At 40.2% G+C, this 19193-nt stretch overlaps 1 protein-coding gene across 2 annotated transcripts in view; it reads left to right on the forward strand.

The window, feature by feature from the left end:
- lamb2 (laminin, beta 2 (laminin S)) overlaps positions 1–19193 on the forward strand; it is a 56597-nt gene that overhangs the window by 16529 nt on the left and 20875 nt on the right. For both annotated transcript variants that reach the window (XM_040152544.1, XM_040152545.1), the window contains exons 3-11: positions 4623–4792; positions 4955–5090; positions 8627–8700; positions 8878–9066; positions 9870–9933; positions 14850–15052; positions 15226–15346; positions 15648–15836; positions 18293–18472. In XM_040152544.1, the coding sequence (XP_040008478.1) occupies positions 4623–4792; positions 4955–5090; positions 8627–8700; positions 8878–9066; positions 9870–9933; positions 14850–15052; positions 15226–15346; positions 15648–15836; positions 18293–18472 (1326 nt within the window). The remainder of the gene's footprint in view (positions 1–4622; positions 4793–4954; positions 5091–8626; positions 8701–8877; positions 9067–9869; positions 9934–14849; positions 15053–15225; positions 15347–15647; positions 15837–18292; positions 18473–19193) is intronic.

Consider the following 19193-nt stretch of genomic DNA (forward strand, 5'->3'; position numbering starts at 1 on the left):
CACACACACACACACACACACACACACACACACACACACACACACACACACACAGACTGCAGGTCCACATACACACACACACGCACACACACACAAGCACACACGCACGCACACACACACACACACACACACACACACACACACAAACACACACAGACTACAGGTCCCCGAGGTGTGTAGGAGGAGAAATCCTCATCAGGATGTCCAGTGGAATGTAGTACGGCTGCTGCAGGTTGTCATGAAAGTTTATAGGGTTTATTTTAACTCCTACACATAGCTCAGCTACTCAGTCACACCAGGGCTCCAGTGCTGTATCAAAGACAGACACACTATCTTTGATACAAATAAGCTTTTCTCTTATTTTATGTCATGTCATCTGGAAGTTTTAGCTATGAGTAAATAATCATTCATTCATTTTCGAAATCCTATACTTTGATCTACGTCTACGTTGACTTCTGTGTGACCTGCATTGGTTAGTTTCCAGATTTAGCCTGTCGCTGGGGCCTCTTGTCAGGTCAGTTCTTTGGGACCCCATGCAGACAGCAGAGCCTGTTAACCTGCAGGGCTTCCCTGAGATAATCCCCCTCCCACTGCATGTTGTCTCAACATTGACTCGGCTCTTGATCAAGCAGTAGCTGTGTAGATGTGAGGGGCCAGTGTCCAGCTCAATAAGGCCTTCGTACCCTGTGGTTCTTGACGTTTATGAGGCTTCTATGCAATAAGCATGTAGAAAACGTTTTTTTCCCCCAGGAGCTATAAAACCATGACAGATATAAGAACTGACCAAAGTTTGCCTTTTGATGACCACAAAGATGATAATATACAAATTTGGCTATTATTGGCTTCAGTGCCTCATATTAGTTCTAATTTCTAGGAGTTTAAAATGAAGTGGCTTAAACATGACCCGGCTTTCTTTTTTCTTTTTTTTACTTAAAAATCCAGTCATGATAGGAAATTGGTGAGCTGACAAAATCAACAACACAAATAAGCACCATGTTGCAATAGTATGGCATTTTTCCTCTGAAAAGATGGTTCCCTGGTAGTCTTCCAGCCTTTTAAAAAAACCTGCCTCTCCACCATTATGGTGGTCTGGATCATATCTGACGCTCTGCAGTTCACTGAAATTAATGGGTGACCACATACATACAGTCTGGGACTGAAATAGAAAAATGTAACTTGAAAAAATCACAAATACATTTACTTAAAGGGAATTATCTCTGGACTTAAGACTAAACATTTGGTTGGGTCTCAGTTGAAACAATTTATTATCTTACACTGAAACAATCTTAATTTTTAAATCTAGAGAAATCCTTGGTATTTGTACAAATAGGATCCCCCGTCTGCAAATGAGTAACCTAAATCCCTTTGTAATGTTATCTTGAGACCATCAGAATTCTCATCAAAACAAGGATATACTGTATAATGGAATAAGCCTCATAAAGCCTTGTGTCCCTTGCCAAATACACTTGAAATTCTAGAGAGCAGATCTGATCCCTGGTGCAGTGTTTGATCTGTCTTTAAAGAGTAACTTAACACCAGGTTGAAAAGCAGTGTTTTGCAGTCCTCTCTCCTTGAAAGTTCCAAGCCTGTTTCACCTCTGAACACACCCAGCATCACCGAGGGGTGCGGTTGGGTGTGCTCAAAAGTGGGCCCTGTTGAACCTGTAACCACCAACAGTGATGTCTCAGTTTCCTGGAGTACACCTGGACATCACTACCGCAAGATGAGAAGTTAAACCACTGGAGGTCAGCAAAATCAAGATTTCCAGGGTTTTCATGTCACTATTTAAAAATTGTACACAAAAAATCCGAACCCAGTCTTTCTCAAGACATTGCATTCTGGCTGTTCTCACTTTGAGGGTTCATTAATACGGTACATTAATCTTAAATGCCCGGGAAACCTTGATTCCAGACATCTTGTAGAAATGATAAGCTCTGAGAATGATTTAATCAGGGGTAGAGGGGAAATGAGGCTCCCTTCTTATATATACCAGGAACTTGCTCTTTGTAGTGGAAACATCCATTTCCAATTGCAGTTTCGGTCATTTTCCATTCCAAAGAAAAGAATTACAACTCCTACTAATATTTTTCACAGACCATGAATTAAATTTCTAATTTAACTAAATAATGAATGTAGAGCTCATATACATGAGAGTGTAGAGTAGACTAGAGTGTAAAGCATAAAATATAAAGTGTCGCTGTGAATTAATGCGAGGATTCAATGAATCAGTCACAAATGAAATGATTTTAATAACATAGAGTAAAATTAAAAGTGCTCTTACCTGCATGGTTATTGTCCAACTCATGGGCGACTCCCCCCAGCAGGTGTTCCTCCAGGATGGTAGGTCTACTGAAGGCCATATTAAGGCTCGTCGGTTTTCCACAATAGTTCAGTGGTCCAGTAGTTTTGTTTTTCAGCAGGATCCGTTTCCCAGTGGTTTCTTTTCAGGAATTCGGTTCGCCAAGAGTAAGCTTTCCACGGCTTTGCTTTGCTGAAGCTCAACTCTTGTCCAAGTCCACGTGCAAAGGGACAAATCCAAATGACATGCAGCCCTTATACACCCTCGGTTAGGTCCCCATTACGTTTCTCGTAGTGAGGCACGCACGTGCGTGTACGTGGACAGAGAGAGACACACATCATGTATTATATTTTTAATCTCATAACTTTGAATATATTTTAAAATTCTGTTTATACTTGTGTTTGCAACTATTTTTTTAATTCATTATAATAAATTTGCTGTTGTTTATACAACCTGTTTCAGCAATACTTATGACAATACAGCAAATCTGGATTTGAAATTGAAAATAAATTTGAGAGAGAGGATTCAAGGAGAGTTTAAGCAGACAAACAGTTGATATAAACTGTCCAATGTTTGTGTCTACATGTTGATATGTAGTTATGATTTTCCATTTCTTCCATAGACTGTCTCCTTCAGCACCTAATATGTCCATAAAAGCTCATTATTTTCATATTTTTCCAAAACACTGACACAACAAGACACATTACCAGCAGCAACTGACCGACTGGTAATAGGTCAATGATGAAGGCGTCCTAGCCAGACTACCTCTAACTTCTTACAGACCTAAGAGCTCTTTTAATCTTTGTGAATTACAAAGACTAAACTGCTGAAGACCAAACACTTAGGAAAGCAAAGCAAAGCAAAAGCAAAGCAAAGAGTGACACACCACTTAGTTTTAGGAGTTTCTCCTGACTCAGCAAGTCAGGAGTTACTGTTAGTCTTGGGATACATACTCTACCTGGGCTGGTATGTACCAAAGTTCAGAGAAGCTGTCTTAAGAGTGTTCCTAATTTTTGACTTATGAGTATAAAAATTCTTTGCAAGGCATAAAATACCTGTTGGCTTTTCACATGGGTGGGATACCGGTGTGGCATGAGTTCTGATCTCCTGATGCACACACGGCACAGCCATCAGGGCAATATATGTGAGTGTGTTTGAATGCAGTGTATGAATGTGGGTGCGAATGTGGCTTATAGTGTTAAGCACTTTGAGTGGTCGGTAAGACTAGAGTAGCGCTATATAAGTAGGTAGTCCATTTACCATTAAAACTGATACACCTGCCCTAAATAGCTTCGGGTTGCTTCATAATAATAGCCACCCTGTGTTTTGATAATGGGATGCTTTTAATGTGAAGGAGCAGCAACAGGAAATGTTCAGTTTGCATCAGCGGTTAATTCTCCAGCATTAATATCTCCACTAGAATAGTGATCCCTGTAAACAGTCAGACCCATCATAAACAAAAGTGACGGGACTTTTTACTTCAGGCCATTTCCAGAGACCTAACGTTACTGTCACTGAAGATCAGTGTGATTGTACCCTCTAGTGAGCTGCCGCTGTCGGCAGCAGGATTGGGTCTCTGTGCTTTGAGTTGCGTCAAACTCTTCTCTGTGACCGGGAGGAGGTTGGACCAGGGCCCCAGGTGTGTCGGCACAAAAGCCCGACAGGGAATGAACCAGCTGGCTCGTAGGCTTGACATCGCAGTGAATTATGTGCCAGTTAATTTTGCTGACAAAGTGCAGGAATTTCATGAAGCTGCAGGTGTTGAGAGCTGGGTGTGTTGGGTTGTTGTGTGCAGTGTGTTTCTTGGCTTCATGGTATGAATAGTTAACTTTATAATCATCAGAAATTGTTATGTGAATACGGGCAGTACAAAATGGTTTAGGGGGAAAATTTAGATACACATTCTTTGATAATAGGTAAACATAATAATCTAATCTCTGAACAAAACAATGCAGACAAAACTGAAGATACTCATTTCTGTGCCAGCCCAAAGAGAGTACTGGCCTCGTCCTGGCCACCCCTATGTAAACAATCCGGCTTTGCTACTGGTGAATTTCTCCTACAGATTGTCTGCATTTGCCTCTTTATTCACCAGTTTATGTCTATGATAGCTTTGTGGGACAAAGCACTTTGAAGAACCGACTCAGATTCACTGGTTTTGTAAGACAAACCCACAAATGTAGTTCCTGAGTTTCCTGCAGTCCTTACTGTCCTGGAGTGTTTCTTCCTCAGGAAGTGATAAGAGCTTTTGATGTTTTGATGTTTCTTTTTTTAGGACAGAAAAAAGGGTACTGATTTCATTTCCTTTCCTGACCCCCCCCAGTTCTGGCTACTGCCTCTGGCCAGGAGCCTGACCACATCCATGGCTGTGCTCATGGCAGCTGCTACCCAGCAACTGGGGACTTGCTGGTGGGACGAGAGAAGAACCTGAAGGCCTCTTCCACATGCGGGATGAGGAGAAAAGAGCCTTACTGTATTGTCAGTCATCTTCAGGTCAGTGCATGTGTGCGACTGTGATATTAAGTAAAAAATTAATTTTGTGTCTGCCTAGCTGTGTTCTTTCTTTATGTTCTGTCTGTGGTTGTGCGTTTCTCATTGACCCCTCAACTCTCTCCTTTGACCTTGTTACACTGACCTTCTCCTGTCCTGCTGAAGGATGAGAAGAAGTGTTTCGACTGTGACTCCAGACGGCCATATGACCCTGTCTACAACACAATCAATCACCGGATAGAGAACGTAATCACCACCTTCAAACCTCACCGCAAGAAGTCCTGGTGGCAGTCTGAGAATGGTAAGAAGACTGGGTGGTGACCTGTGTTCTGCACTGACACACAATGACAAGAGTGCACAGTCCTCATTTAGAATACAGACAATTGCAAAATAACTCCAGTTGTTGCAGTGGAACAGAGCAGTGCACACAACTGTGAAAAATATAGGTGTTCCTTAGCAGGCATGGGTACATGGGAGTGTGTGAGGATAAACACCGTGGGTGGTGTGTTCAGGTATGCACTCATGTGTTGCAAAACTATGTAGCTATGCTGAATGAAGCAAATAACATTTTCTCATTTTGCTTTTTAGCCACAACAGTATTGGATGTATTGCCACGAATGTACGTACATACACGTTCCCCTGACGATAAAGTCTTCTGATTCTTGAGATCAGGCCAGCACCACCAGCGGGTTGACATTTTTAGCTTTTAGTGAAATATCTCAACAAGATGGAATGTCATAAAATGTAGATATCCATGATTCCCAAAGAATGTATCTGGCTTGGGTGATCCTCTTACTCCTCCTTTTTTTTTGTGAAATGTCATTTTGATGGATCGCCAAGAAATTTGGTACTCACATTCATGTTCCCCTCAGCATGAACTGTAATCACTTTGGTGATTTCTAAACTTTTCATCCAGTACCATCATCGGGTGGCAGTTTTTAGTCCGTCCACTACTTAGATTTATGACCAAATACCTGCAAAACTAGCAGCCCAGTACTCCATGTTAGATGCTAGTTCAGTGTGTCAGTGTGTTAACACCCTAAATTAATGTGGTAAACATGATAAACATTGTACTGTATCTGCTATGGACAACGACAACAACACAGACATCAGAGAAATATTAAGAAGCTTTAAATACTGTAATGTCATCTCAGTACTCTTTATTCAAGTTAGGGAATCCTTGTATATACATTTTTTCACTGCATCGTAAATGCGCAGCTTTCATTTTCATGGCTACAAATCTGCACTGAACCTTTAATTAAAGCTACCAAAGTAATTTCTTTTAACTGAAGCTAAAAGCATTAACAAATAAGAAACTGATCATGTTGATGTTTTAATTCAGGCCTGCTAAAGTTGGTAATATGATCAAATTAATATGGCCTCTACTTGTACTGTATGTATTTTTAAAGCTATTAATCTTTGAGAGAGGAGTAGAGGCAGGATAGATTGGAGAAAACGTGGTAGTGGATATCCTGATTTGGAAATAATTTAGTTGGAAAAAGGGGAAAAGAACAAGATCCTAAAAGGTTATTTAAACCACAAGCAGTAAGCAACTAGTAGCTTTAGAGAACTTTAAAAGCAGTATTAAATTTGCACACACACACTGTGTCCAATGTTGCCCGAGCAGCTACAGATGGGCTTAATAACAGAGTAGGCCCTGCTCTGGCATCTCAACAGAGAGAGGAAATGGGGATGACAGGGGAAGGAGAAAAGTTAAAGCTCTGATGGAATAATCAAGATAGTGTGAGGGTCAATGGAAAGGACAGCGGGACAAAGTTAAACTGATGTATTCTCAGGTTCGCATAAATCTTCATCACAATGAGTGACTGTAAAGCTTTGGAGGAACCAGTTGGACACAAGGCTCATTTCAGCTGTTTGTGAGCCATTATACTGTAATGGAGTGGTGTTGTTGATAGCACTGTGCATCACTACCAGACCCAGAATAGAGCAGTGAGAAACGCAAGAAGAAGAAGGGGGACAGGAAGTGCAGTGACTATTTTTACTCCTGGTTGCCACTGCTTTTCCATGGCATCTTTGTGGCATTTCCACGGTGAAAGTGGCAGTGTGCACAGTAGGCCTATTTGATATGGATTACAGTGGTTTGATTGTGTGCACTCACTAATTGGAGTGGCTGTTTCCTGGGACTGCATGCATACATGCAGGCATTATAAGGCAGTGTAAGCAGATGTCAGCTAAATAGTGAAGCAAGTGTGTTCCTCTGTGTATTGATTATGTGTGTGTGTGTCTGTCTTTTTTCTTATAATTGAATTTGTATGACTTGTCCAAAACCTGTTCTATTACAAAGACTAAAAATGTACTCTTTGAATGTCCTCTCATGCCCTTTCTGCTCTCTCTCTCTCTCCATCTCCCTCTGTTTTCCCTTCCCAACTGGGTCACACCCTTCCTTCTCTTTCCTTCCTGTGCCTTGTCAACTGTTGAATTGTGGTTGATTGTTTTTGCCTATGTGTGCATGCATTTGTTGTTCCAGTTGGGAAGATTGACTAATTGGTCAGTTGAATTAACTAGCTACATCAGTCTGTAGACCTTGACACTTGGGACTCCATGCTGACCCTTTAACGTAAGGTACACTTTCTTAGCTGTGAGCTAGTTATGGCTTCCGATACGCACATGGCTGAGTTGCAGACTGTAAGACCACAACAATGAGCTGGACTCCACAGAGCTGTGGGGAGCAGCAGAGTCAGGTGAAAACCTGGGGGTTATGTAGTAGGAGCAACACATTTTATATCACACATAGTTATTTGACAAATAGTTTATATAAGAAATAATTATCATAGTAGCCCTAATAGGTAGGTTGAACATATACAGTATCTAGGATACAATGTCATCCACTCACTGCATTTCTCCTTTGCTTCCTAAGGCTCTCCAACTCCGCTTTGGGCTTTTAGTATATGACTTCATAGAAAACCAAAGAATCCCACAAGAGATCATTTGATCTCACCACATTAACACTATGTTTCAGTCCTCAGACCTACCCCAGGCGAGATTCAGAATTTTTGGGTTTTCTATTCATGTCTGGAGTTTTGATCCTACACACCTGTCACTCGGACTTTATGGTGCACAAGAACTTTTTTTGCAATTACTGTGTGCCTCAGGAAAGTACTCTGTGCCACACACATTCACACTTTCATCACCTGCAAGTTATAAATGTTAAAAAAGGTGATTCCCCAGGATACATAGATGAGGGTAGGCACGTGTTTTTGCAAAACAGGTAACTGAGTAGGCATCTGGCAACTGTTTTTCCATTAGCGTTTTTTTGCATATGTGTATGAAAGAGCTGTGTTGTGGTTTGTGTTCACATCACTAGTTTAAAAGTTACTGGGTTATGAAGTGTTAAGATGTAAGATATAAAATTCATGTGGTGTGGCTTTTATGCATTAGTATGCAGGAATGGGAAAATCCTCCTGGCTTTGTACTGTACAAGTAATACAAAACACAGAGAACATGAGTGAAAGTGGTCCTCAGAGTAAAGTGGCCTTTCAGAATATTTGGTGCTCCACAACTCAGGAAGTGTGTGGGCTCTGCCGACATGCTCGCTACATTTCTCCTGCCAAGACTGAATGTCTTTTTCCTGTCAAGATGCCATTCCTCAAGCCAAAAGCACGGTTGCTGCTTTACTTACTGTGTTGCCATTAGCCATTATACTCTTTCATCCATCTGTCAGATATTACTGATATAGGTAGAAAAAGGGCACAAGCGGTTTTTGAAACGTTAAACTAACTGACAGTCATGAGTTGTAAAAAACAAAACAAATGTTGGCTTGTTGTAAACTTAACGTCTCCGTGTATCATTCTCTCCGTGTCTCTCTCTCTCTCCCAGGAAAATCGGATGTCTTTATCCAACTGGATTTGGAAGCAGAGTTTCATTTCACTCACTTGATTATGACCTTCAAGGTAAAATAAAAGCTGTTGCTGTTCTATCAACTTGACCTCCATCTACAAATAGCTGAAAAGAATTACTTACAGATCCAACTGTGGTTCACATTGTTGCAATTATTCTGCTAAAAAAATTGCAACTTTGCGAGAAAATACGTTGCAAAAAATTTAGTTTAAAACATCGGTCTTTTGCAGACTTTCCGTCCAGCGGCCATGCTGATTGAACGGTCCGCAGATTTTGGTCGTACCTGGCAGATCTACCGCTACTTTGCTCACGACTGCGCTGCCGCCTTTCCCGGTGTCTCCCAGGGTCCTTTGACTAACATTAATGACGTCATCTGCGAGTCACGCTATTCTGATATTGAGCCATCAACAGAGGGAGAGGTGAGTGATTGATTGAAGGAATAACCCAAAATGACAGGTCAAATGAGTTGCACAACATAAGCACTAAAATGTATTGTGTTGTAGTTAATACAAATTTGCCACGCATTATTTAATTTCATAATAAATGGTTTTTGATATGGAGGTAAGGTTTTTCGTCCCCTTGTTCCAAAATTTTTGGATCTATAGTTTTACATCTAAGGTTTCTTGCCATACATATACTGCATGCTTTAAAGCCTAACTTCAAGGCATTGTTCCATATTTCAGGAAATGTGCTTATCTTCTTTCTTGTCAATAGTTAAATTAGAGGATCGATACCTTTCTCACGTCTTACCACTCTCAGTCTGTTAGCTTGGCATAAAGACTGTAAGCTGGGGGAAACGGCTAGTCTGGCTCTGTCGAAAGTTTAAAAAAAATCTGCCAAGTTGTCTGAGTTGTTCTACAGTATTTTTGTATATAAATGTAAGAGATAAAATGATGTAATTAGTCAAATTTAACAGTGAGGTGGTCAGATTTTATGATCAGAGCCAGGCCAGCTGTATTTCTCTCTGCTTCCAGTCTTCACACTAAACTAAGCTAAACACTGCTGGCTCTAGCTTTATGCTACAACATACCAACAGAAAATTAAAGAACCCAGCTTTTGAATAACCCGTGAACAAGAAAAAAAGCACAACCGTGCACAACACTGAATGTGGCTCAAGTCTAATTTAGAGTCATGCTGCATAAGTTGCTAGTTTTCTTATTAAGATTTCAGGTCTCAGTTCAAATGTGGAATGTGTGTGCATTATATGTAATCCCTGGCCTAGGTCATCTACAGAGTGTTGGAACCAGCCATCAGGATTGAGGATCCATACAGCCCGAACATCCAGAGTAGGTCCCACTCACACACACATATTTTAAAACAGCAGCCTTATTGTACACTGCGTTGTAATGGAAAAAGTCAAGGTCATGTTGGACAAACGTAATACCCTGTTCACGTTTCTTTAAATAATATGATATTAAATAATATCAGCTAATAAAGAATTTACTGTGTAGCTAGAAGTTTCCTTAATTTAAGATTAAGAGCTCTGCCTGAGAACAGTGCCTGTTGTAAAAATAACTTATTACGAAATACATCATACTTGTAGTGGTATAAATGAAGCCATAATACAGGAAATCCTACACAAATATCAAAGCAAAACTTATTCTACAGAAAATTCTGTCCTGTTCTTTTGTGAGTCATATTCACATTTGTCAGCATAAATCAAACTCCAACAGGCACATTTAGCTCTTGTTATCCAGCTGTGACACATTACGGACTGCAACAGCCTGTCTCTCTGGGGTGTGAAACATGGCCCCTCATGTGTGGAAGGCATGGCGAGATGTGAAAACCAGCTGTTTCTCTCCCACACAGCCTCGCTGTCCGAGCCCTCGTGTTTAGACTGGCAGGACATGAGAGCTTTTCCCAGAAACTCGCGCTTAGTTTCCAATGCATCCGCAGAGGTTGACTTGTTCTGTTGTTAGATATCTCAATGTAACTGGCCCTCATGTAGTCCTCTGGCCCCTTCACAGCTGAACAATCCATATTTACTGTCTGCTGTTGTCAAGACAATGAATCACCATCCAGCGTAGTTTTGCTTGGGTAGCTTTTTGTTTGTTTCTACATAACTTGAGTGAAAAAAGGGAACTTTTTGCCCTGAGTTTAACCTTCCAGGCAAACTTCCTCTCTTTACAAATTCTGCATCCTTGATTGGCAGGCTGTAACCCCAATCATGACCCCGACTCTAATCTTAACCGTCTACAACCTAAAGCATTTGACTGGCAGAGCCTTTTGTGGATTATACACAGCCTTACAGGAGGCATGTCAAGGAGGCTCAGTAGGGAAGCGCTAAATTATTTCTGTCTAGCATTTCCTAAACGTGGTAGCATTACAAATTTTATACAACTAACTTCAGATCAACTGTGCCCTGCAGCAGCACTTCATTAACAATACTTCCAAATATTATTTTATAAACATGTTAGGAATTAGCCTTGAATTGGAAAACATAAATGGAAAAAGAAATTTCATTTAAGTTTGTTATTTGTTATATTACCAAAAGTATTTGTGCAGAAATGTTCATGGTTATTCGTATTGAAGGAATTGATGCATTTGTTAAAAGGAAAACTAGGATGGCATTTTCAGTTGCAGTTTTTGTCAACAGCACCAAGAAATGTACTGTTGACTTGTCTCTCATACATTTACAAATAGTATACATCATAATTGTATACGATTTGCTACTTATTTAATGATTAATATTTTCCCTTTTTTAATGATAGAGTTGAATATGGTCAAAATTAGGTGACAATGTGATCAAAGTTCTCAATTTTTAAATGCAATTTCAGCTGCGATAGCGACTTGGGTTAAGGGATGCCAATGGTGGGCTGTCAGAAAATCATGGTCCCCGAAGGGTGAATCCCAATGACTTTTTATTTTGTCCAGTACTATGGTTTATGAATGCCTGCATAACGAATTACTTTCCCATCAGCTTCAGCTGTAAATTGTGTTTATTGGTAATTAGCAAATGTTAGCATGCTAAAATGCCAAACTAACATGGCAAACATAAATAAATGAATAAATAACTAATAATAATAATAAATATTACCCGCCAGTCATCAGCATGTTAGCATTGTCATGAACATGTTAGCTTGCTGATAATAGCAGTGCTGTGCCTCACATGGCTGTAGACTCTCCTTCTATATATAAAGTATATACAAGTATATTATAAAGTAATACAAATTTTGGCTGTGATTTTTGAAGTTTACATGGGGAACATTATACTTGCTTAACATCAGCATGTGACGTTAGCATTTAGCTCAAAGCCCCACAGCCTCACAGACTGTTGTTTTTTGTGTGTGCCTGTTTTTGGTCTTCCAGAAGTCTCTATAGTCATCATGTGGGAAAAACACTGATTTCGAAATTCAGTTTTAAAGTGTCAAAAATACTGTGTTCAAAACACTACCTCTTTCTCAGCTCTCTGTGCATGTTCGGTTAGACAGAGCTGGTAATACTGTATATGCCAGTCTCTGCTGTTTGGCTTCTGCAGTTGCTGCAAGCTGATCTAGAGGACTGTTCTCCAGTCTGCTGTTACTAGATGAGGATAAACAGACACTGTCATAGTGTAGTGGAGCTGGAGGGATTAGCTCTTGTCTGTCAGACTGGGATTCTATTACTGTAGATAAAGCCGGCGGGGTAAGGTCAGAGTTTGAAAAATCCTTCCTTGAACCATTTCATCCGCTTTAGTGTAACACTGCTGCTTTAACTCCAGCAGGAGTTCAAATGACTGGAAACTCAGGAAGCTAAAAGTTTTTAAATGCTGGTCATGACAGAGATATTTCCTTTTTTGTGGGGAAGAGCAGTTTGGAAAGCACGCTCAATGCAAACTGAAGTTGCGCTGATGCTAAATTATGAATGTTCATGATCATCATAATTATAATCTTCATGTTCATAATGATGGTGATACGACTTTATGCTAAAAATTACAATTTTCTGCCTCACCTACTAATCAGAAGCGTAGACCTGTTTTAGAATTCCACTAGGCCCATATGAGAACCAGTGTTTTTAAAGTCTGTAGTATCGGTTATAATTTGTATAGACTCTGTGTCTACTGTTAGTGTTACTGTAAGTCATAGGCAAATGTCTTGTGCTGTTGGCATGGGAAAGTAGCCCCTCTGGAAGCAGAGCAGCTCTAGTAATTTTATGTCACACATAAGGGAAGAAGTGTTAAGTGTGTCGACATGCATGTATGTTAGGTACACATGCATTAGTTTCTAAGTGTGTGTGTGTGTGTGTGTGTGTGTGTGTGTGTGTGTGTGTGTGTGTGTGTGTGTGTGTGTGTGTGTGTGTGTGTGTGCATGTGTGTGTGTGCGCACGCGTGCGTGTGTGTGTGGGTGTGTGAGTGTATTGATTGCTGCTGGTGAACAGCTGGACTGTAACTGCTGGACTGTTCCAGCAGACTGACATGGTGATAAGACAGGCAATTCCCTCTGGAAAAAATATATTCCATCGTTCTCCCAAGTAAAAACTGTCTTCACACTATTTGAGAGCAAAAAGAGGCAGGATGTGGGAAGAACCATTTCAACACCAAGTCCCATTATTGTCCATCATTTTGAGATTTTCCAAATTTACTTGGAAGCCACAAATGTCATTTAGATGGTGTCTTGCTTTTATAATTCCCTTACTGTTAGTTTCAAGAGGAAATTGATTTGAATATATGAAGACACTGTTCAGTATGGTTAAAGGCACCTCTGAAATCAACGACCTGACCGTTTACAGCAAATGGTTACACAGGTAGTTTAGTGGAAAAGGCTCTGCTCTTTGAGCGGCTACCAAAAAATCTGAATAAGTATTCTGCCCCCTTAAATAAACACATCTATGAACATTTAATATTTTTAGTTAAATCAACAATAACAAAACATACAGCCCATATGAATATATGCATGAATATGATTGGATGTTGCTCCTCAGCTGATAGCCACATCACTGATGAATGAGCCAGTGATTGTGGAGCATGAATGAAACAGCCGATGCTAATCAGGTAATGCAAGCACACCTGCTCCACCTGAACCAACAATAATGACATTCCCCACAGCCTGAGCTGTACAATTTGTTACAAAGGTCGGAATACACACTTAACTAGGATGGTGAGCATGGTAAATATTATACGAACTAAACATCAGATTATAACATTGTCATTGTGAGTATATTAGCATTTAGACTTTAGCTCAAAACACCACTGTGCTGAAATGCGGCTTCACAGAAGCACAGTGAAAAAGTGAACCTATCAAGTTAACTTTTTTTCCTAGTCTGTCTTAAAATGCTGATATGCCCATATGTGTAATAAAAAGAGTTATAGGTCGCTGTGAAGAGATCTCCTCCTAAAGCTATTCCAGCTTAAGAGATAGGGTACAAAACTCTCACTCTTAAGACTTCATTCAGTGAAGAAATATATTCTGAAGTTCAGCGGAAATGAATACAGTATGAGACTTCTGCAGTCTGTAATAGTCGAATTAAGTGGGATCAAATTCAGTCACAGTGGTGGGATAGTAACACAAAGTTGGTTCTAAAATGACCATCACTTTGGAAGAGACCCCCTTGAATTATGTAACTCAGACTGCTAATGCTATTCTTTCTTTGATCTTGTTTATATATGGCGACTGATCTGGTACTGCATGTACAATTATCAAAGATATATGGTTTTCCAAAGATTTTGATGTATGAAAGATAATTAATAGAGGCTGTTTTAAAAGTGATAAAATAAAAATTTTACATTTCTCTGCGCTTTTATGTAAGTACACCTTATGAAATGGTGAAATTGCTTACGAGATGAAAACAATTAACGTGTCATCAGGATTTAAACTACCCCTCCTAAACTATGCCTTCCACTTTCTCTTGTTGTCCAACCCAGTTTGTTTCATGTAACCTCAAGGTGCCTCAAAATTCGTAGGACTAACTAATCCTCAAACCATCAAAGATCATTGACTGTTGTTCCCCCATAATGCTTTGCCCCACAGCTTTGTCACGCTCCACTGGCCCTGACTTCCTATTGCTGGGGCAAAGGTGCTTTTGTGCAGTTCTGTGTTTGGGGTTTACCATCAGTTAAATCGCTTTAACCCACCGACTTGTGGGACAGTCCATCAAAAGGGTACCAGCCTTTGTATAACAGTGGACTTAAATTAAACTCCAGCGTCCACGTGTAGAGATACCTAAGTCTGAGTGTCTGCATCCTGTTCCTTCCCCACTTATTCTGTTCATGTCTTCATCCCATCAGACCAGCTAAAGATCACCAACTTGAGAGTGAACTTCACCAAACTTCATACGCTGGGAGACAACCTGCTGGACCCCAGAGCAGAGATAAAAGAAAAGTATTACTACGCCATATATGAGCTTGTCGTACGCGGAAACTGCTTTTGCTATGGCCACGCCTCGGAGTGCGCCCCCATCAAGGGCATCAGGGATGATATAGAAGGAATGGTGAGTGATGAGAATCACTTACAGTATAGACCTTTAACTAGAAGTACCGCCCTCCAGTTTTCCTTCTGTAATCTCTAAAGCCTTCGATGCCCATATACCGGTAACTGGTTTTAATGTTGTGGCTGATCGGAGTAGATTGCCGTAACTCTCCTTCCCTCTCGTCTCTTTTTAAGGTTCATGGCAGGTGTGTGTGTAACCATAACACCAAGGGTTTGAACTGTGAGCAATGCAATGACTTCCACAACGACCTGCCCTGGAGACCAGCTGAAGGACGCAACACCAACGCCTGCAAGAGTGAGTACAGAAGCGACTGCGTAGTGTAGTGCTTTATCTCTAAACATAGTTAGCCAAAAAGTATTAATGCAAAAAGAGGTTACATGTATTGCTACCTTTTAATTGATTATTTATCAGCAGGGTAGTGTAACTACAACACACAGTGGGCTGACATTTTGGGGTATATACACCTCTAAAAATATAACCCTAAGCTGCTTACACATCTGCCTGTGGACAGTAAACACTTGGACAGAGTGGCAAAAACAAAATAACTTTATGTCAGCAGTGACTAATCTGTTTGAAATAATTATCTGTTTTGTAGAGTGTAACTGTAATGGCCACTCAAACCAATGCCACTTTGACATGGCGGTGTATTTGGCCATGGGTAACGTCAGCGGAGGAGTGTGTGATGACTGTCAGCACAACACCATGGGACGCAACTGTGAGATGTGTAAACCTTTCTACTACAAAGACCCCATCAAGGATATAAGGGACCCACGAGTCTGCGTAGGTGAGTGCGTGTTCATGTTCCTTATTGGAGAATATCTAAGAACAAGTACTAATAGAAGAAAATGTGTGCAACTTCTGTCAGCTGCTTTTATTGCTGGAAAATTGAAGGGTGGGGTGCAGAGGAATAGACATGAGGCAAAGATAACGCATGAGGTGAAAGGGACCACAACTGGAGGTCAGTTATTGTAGTTTAGCCGCACCTGTCATCACGGTCAGTATCTGGAGCCGCAGCAGTGCATGTCACACATAGCTCATGAAGGCAATTAGGGCATTTCAAAAACCTGATGGTGCAATTTCAGACTTATAATCAGTAAAATCGGAACACACAAACAGACTCAGGAACGCCTTTAGGGAATTTCTTTAAATTTGGCACAAATGTTCATTTGGACTCAAGGAAGAACCAATTAGATTTTGATGGTCAAAGGTCAAGGTCACTGTGACCTCACAAAACACTTTTTGGCCATAACTCAAGAATTCATACACTAACTATGACAACATTTTACATAAATGTCTAGTAGGATAAAATAATGAAGTAATGAAATTTTATCCAAAAGGTCAAAGGTCAACTTCACCATAACATTATAATGTTCTGCAAAAACACTTTTATGGCCGTTATTCACCACCATAATTGAAGAACAAAAGGGGAGATTGTGACCATATTTCACATTTGCTCGGATACCGAGTTGGTGGCAGTAATCTTGGGTGCCCCCTGAAAACTGTGTTGATTATATAGATCTTCTGTTCTGCCAGGTTGAAGATGTGTGTGAAGCATCACAGAATTTGAATTGAATTGGAATTTGTGGCTTCTTTGCAGCAACATCCATATTTGAAGCATTGTGTACTGTCGTGGCTACAACTTTGTGTTCTATCAGAATCAGCTTTCCACAACACACTGTATGAACCTGGACAGGCATGGATGTAAATTGGGACTTCACTAGTTGGTGGAGGCATACAACCATGTGGCAGTAATTCTAGTTAGATTCAGTGTGACCGACACTTTCTTAGGAATCGTTATCCCTAATGTCTAGTGGGAATAAACATCCATAATTTGGCTTAGAAATCACAGACAAGATGCTCCTCATAACTCCAGAAATTTCATGAGAATCATCACATTTTTAAGTTTTCTTCAGTATCAAAGTAATCCAGTGACAGTTGTCTGTGCCTTCATGGGTACATTGCAAACAGGAACTGCTAATAGCCTAATGGCATATTTTTAATGGTGACAAATTGCCAAAATGTAAACAAATATAGACCAAGAAAAGGTATGTCAAGATTGACTTTTGCACATACTTACAAAATTTTGGGCTGATAGAGCATTTCTAACCTCATCAAATGGATCCTGAGAGCTGACAGGCTGATTACAGTCATGATTTTTGTAGAATATACAAATCATTTTAGAGACTATTACAGGCATTGCAGCCATTTAAAGCAAAAGTCTGACATTTTGGAAAATACCCTTATTTGCTTTCTGGCAGAGAGATTGAAGAGGAGATCGATGACACTCTCATATCTGTCCATTAAATGTGATGCTAAAATCAGCAGCCGATTAGCTTAGCTTAGCATAAAGACAGGAAGCAGGGGGAAACAGCTGGCCTGGCTCTGAAGAAATAGTGTAGACCACAACGCCTCCTGAAACAACAAATTGTTCTTTTTTTTTTTTTTTACACTTTTTACAGATTAAACAAACAAGAAATAACATGTTTGTGAGATTTAGATTTGATGGTCCAGGGACTTTTTTACCATTTAACAGAAGCATCTTCTCATCTAAGTTTCCACCAGAAAGTGAATAGGGGTATTTCCTAAAATGTCAAACTACTGTATTTCCATAATTGTTGTATCTGTACCGTAGTACCAACTATAGTTGAAATGCCGTCAGATTTTATGAAATTATTAGGGGTTCATATGTACATCACCCAAATTTTGCTGCAGTTTGCAGTTTTCTGTTGAATTTTAGGAGTTGCAGCAGTCTTTGTCCCTGAGGCCACACCTACCGGATTTTGGCAAGATGTGAAAAAAGTTCATTACAAAAAATTCAGAAAAAAAGACAGAAATGTGGGCCTATACTGATAGATCCATCCTGATCCAGGAATCAACAGAATTTTCTTCTGCACCTCATGGCTCACAGGCTAATAGTCAAAATGTAAAATGTTTAAAAACTGGCCACACATGTGTAGCATGTGCGCTATCCACACTCCCATAGAGCACCATTCAAAAAAAGTGTTTTTATATCAAATTATTTCTTTCTTTAATAGGATCCCAGTTAGAATTATTAAGAGAGCGGATATTCTTCCTAAGGCCAGTCACATACAAAATTAACAGACAGCATAAAATAATATTCCAACACATCATAACACAAGCTCACAACACACAAAACTAGGTAAACTGAACTGAGTATAGATATGCATCATCTAACTTCTAATGCAATAAAACTTGCCCCCCCACCTATCTGTCCCACAGCTTGTGACTGCGACCCGGATGGTTCTCAGAATGGGGGGATGTGTGACAGCCACACCGACCCTTCCCTTGGCATGGTGGGCGGTCAGTGTCGTTGCAAGGCCAATGTCGAGGGGCCGCGTTGCGACAAGTGTAAAACAGGCTTCTTTGGCCTGAGTGCTGACAACCCTCAGGGCTGCCAACGTGAGTACATTCTCTGTCATAGCTCTCTGTTATAACATGAAATAATGCAATGACTCAGTTTGTCCACTCTGAGATGAGTGTTTAGTCGCCCACAAGCAGGGGGTATGTTAGGGATCAAGTCAGAGGTTATTCAACAATTCCAAAAATAGTTTTATATTTTCATATTGCATTTATACATTCATATAACCCAGCAAATAATAGTTTATGATGAAATTGGTTATCATGCTCTCCATAATAATGGTGATATATAAAAAATGTTGCATAGAGACCTGATGCTCTATTATTAATGATGTTTTAATGTTGTATAATGTCATATTTTCATCTGTATTGTCCTTTACTGCCATATCCTGGACTGCTGTTCAGTTTTAGCAGCCTTTTAGGTGAATTATCTCGAAATAAAAACAATAATTTAAATATTTTCAGCCCTGACTAGTTTCTGCAGGCCTTCCTCTCAGGCTGCACAAGACCCCAATAACTTCCACCAGGGGGACAGTGCAGGTTGTGTGGCCTGAGAGGTGAAACGCAAGGCAAGAAAAAGTCTGCAAATACCCCACTGCTGCTCATAAAGCGTATTGGCATGTTATCATATTGATCAGATCATCTTTGTCCTCTGATATGTTCTGCCTGAACAGATTAATGGACAGTTTAAAGGGATTTCAGTAAAATATTCAAACTAAAAAATATAAAAGGGGTGTGAGGGGGACATGTCCCCCACATCTGC

This window comes from Xiphias gladius, chromosome 18, assembly GCF_016859285.1.
Source record: "Xiphias gladius isolate SHS-SW01 ecotype Sanya breed wild chromosome 18, ASM1685928v1, whole genome shotgun sequence".
Taxonomy (NCBI): Eukaryota; Metazoa; Chordata; class Actinopteri; order Istiophoriformes; family Xiphiidae; genus Xiphias; species Xiphias gladius.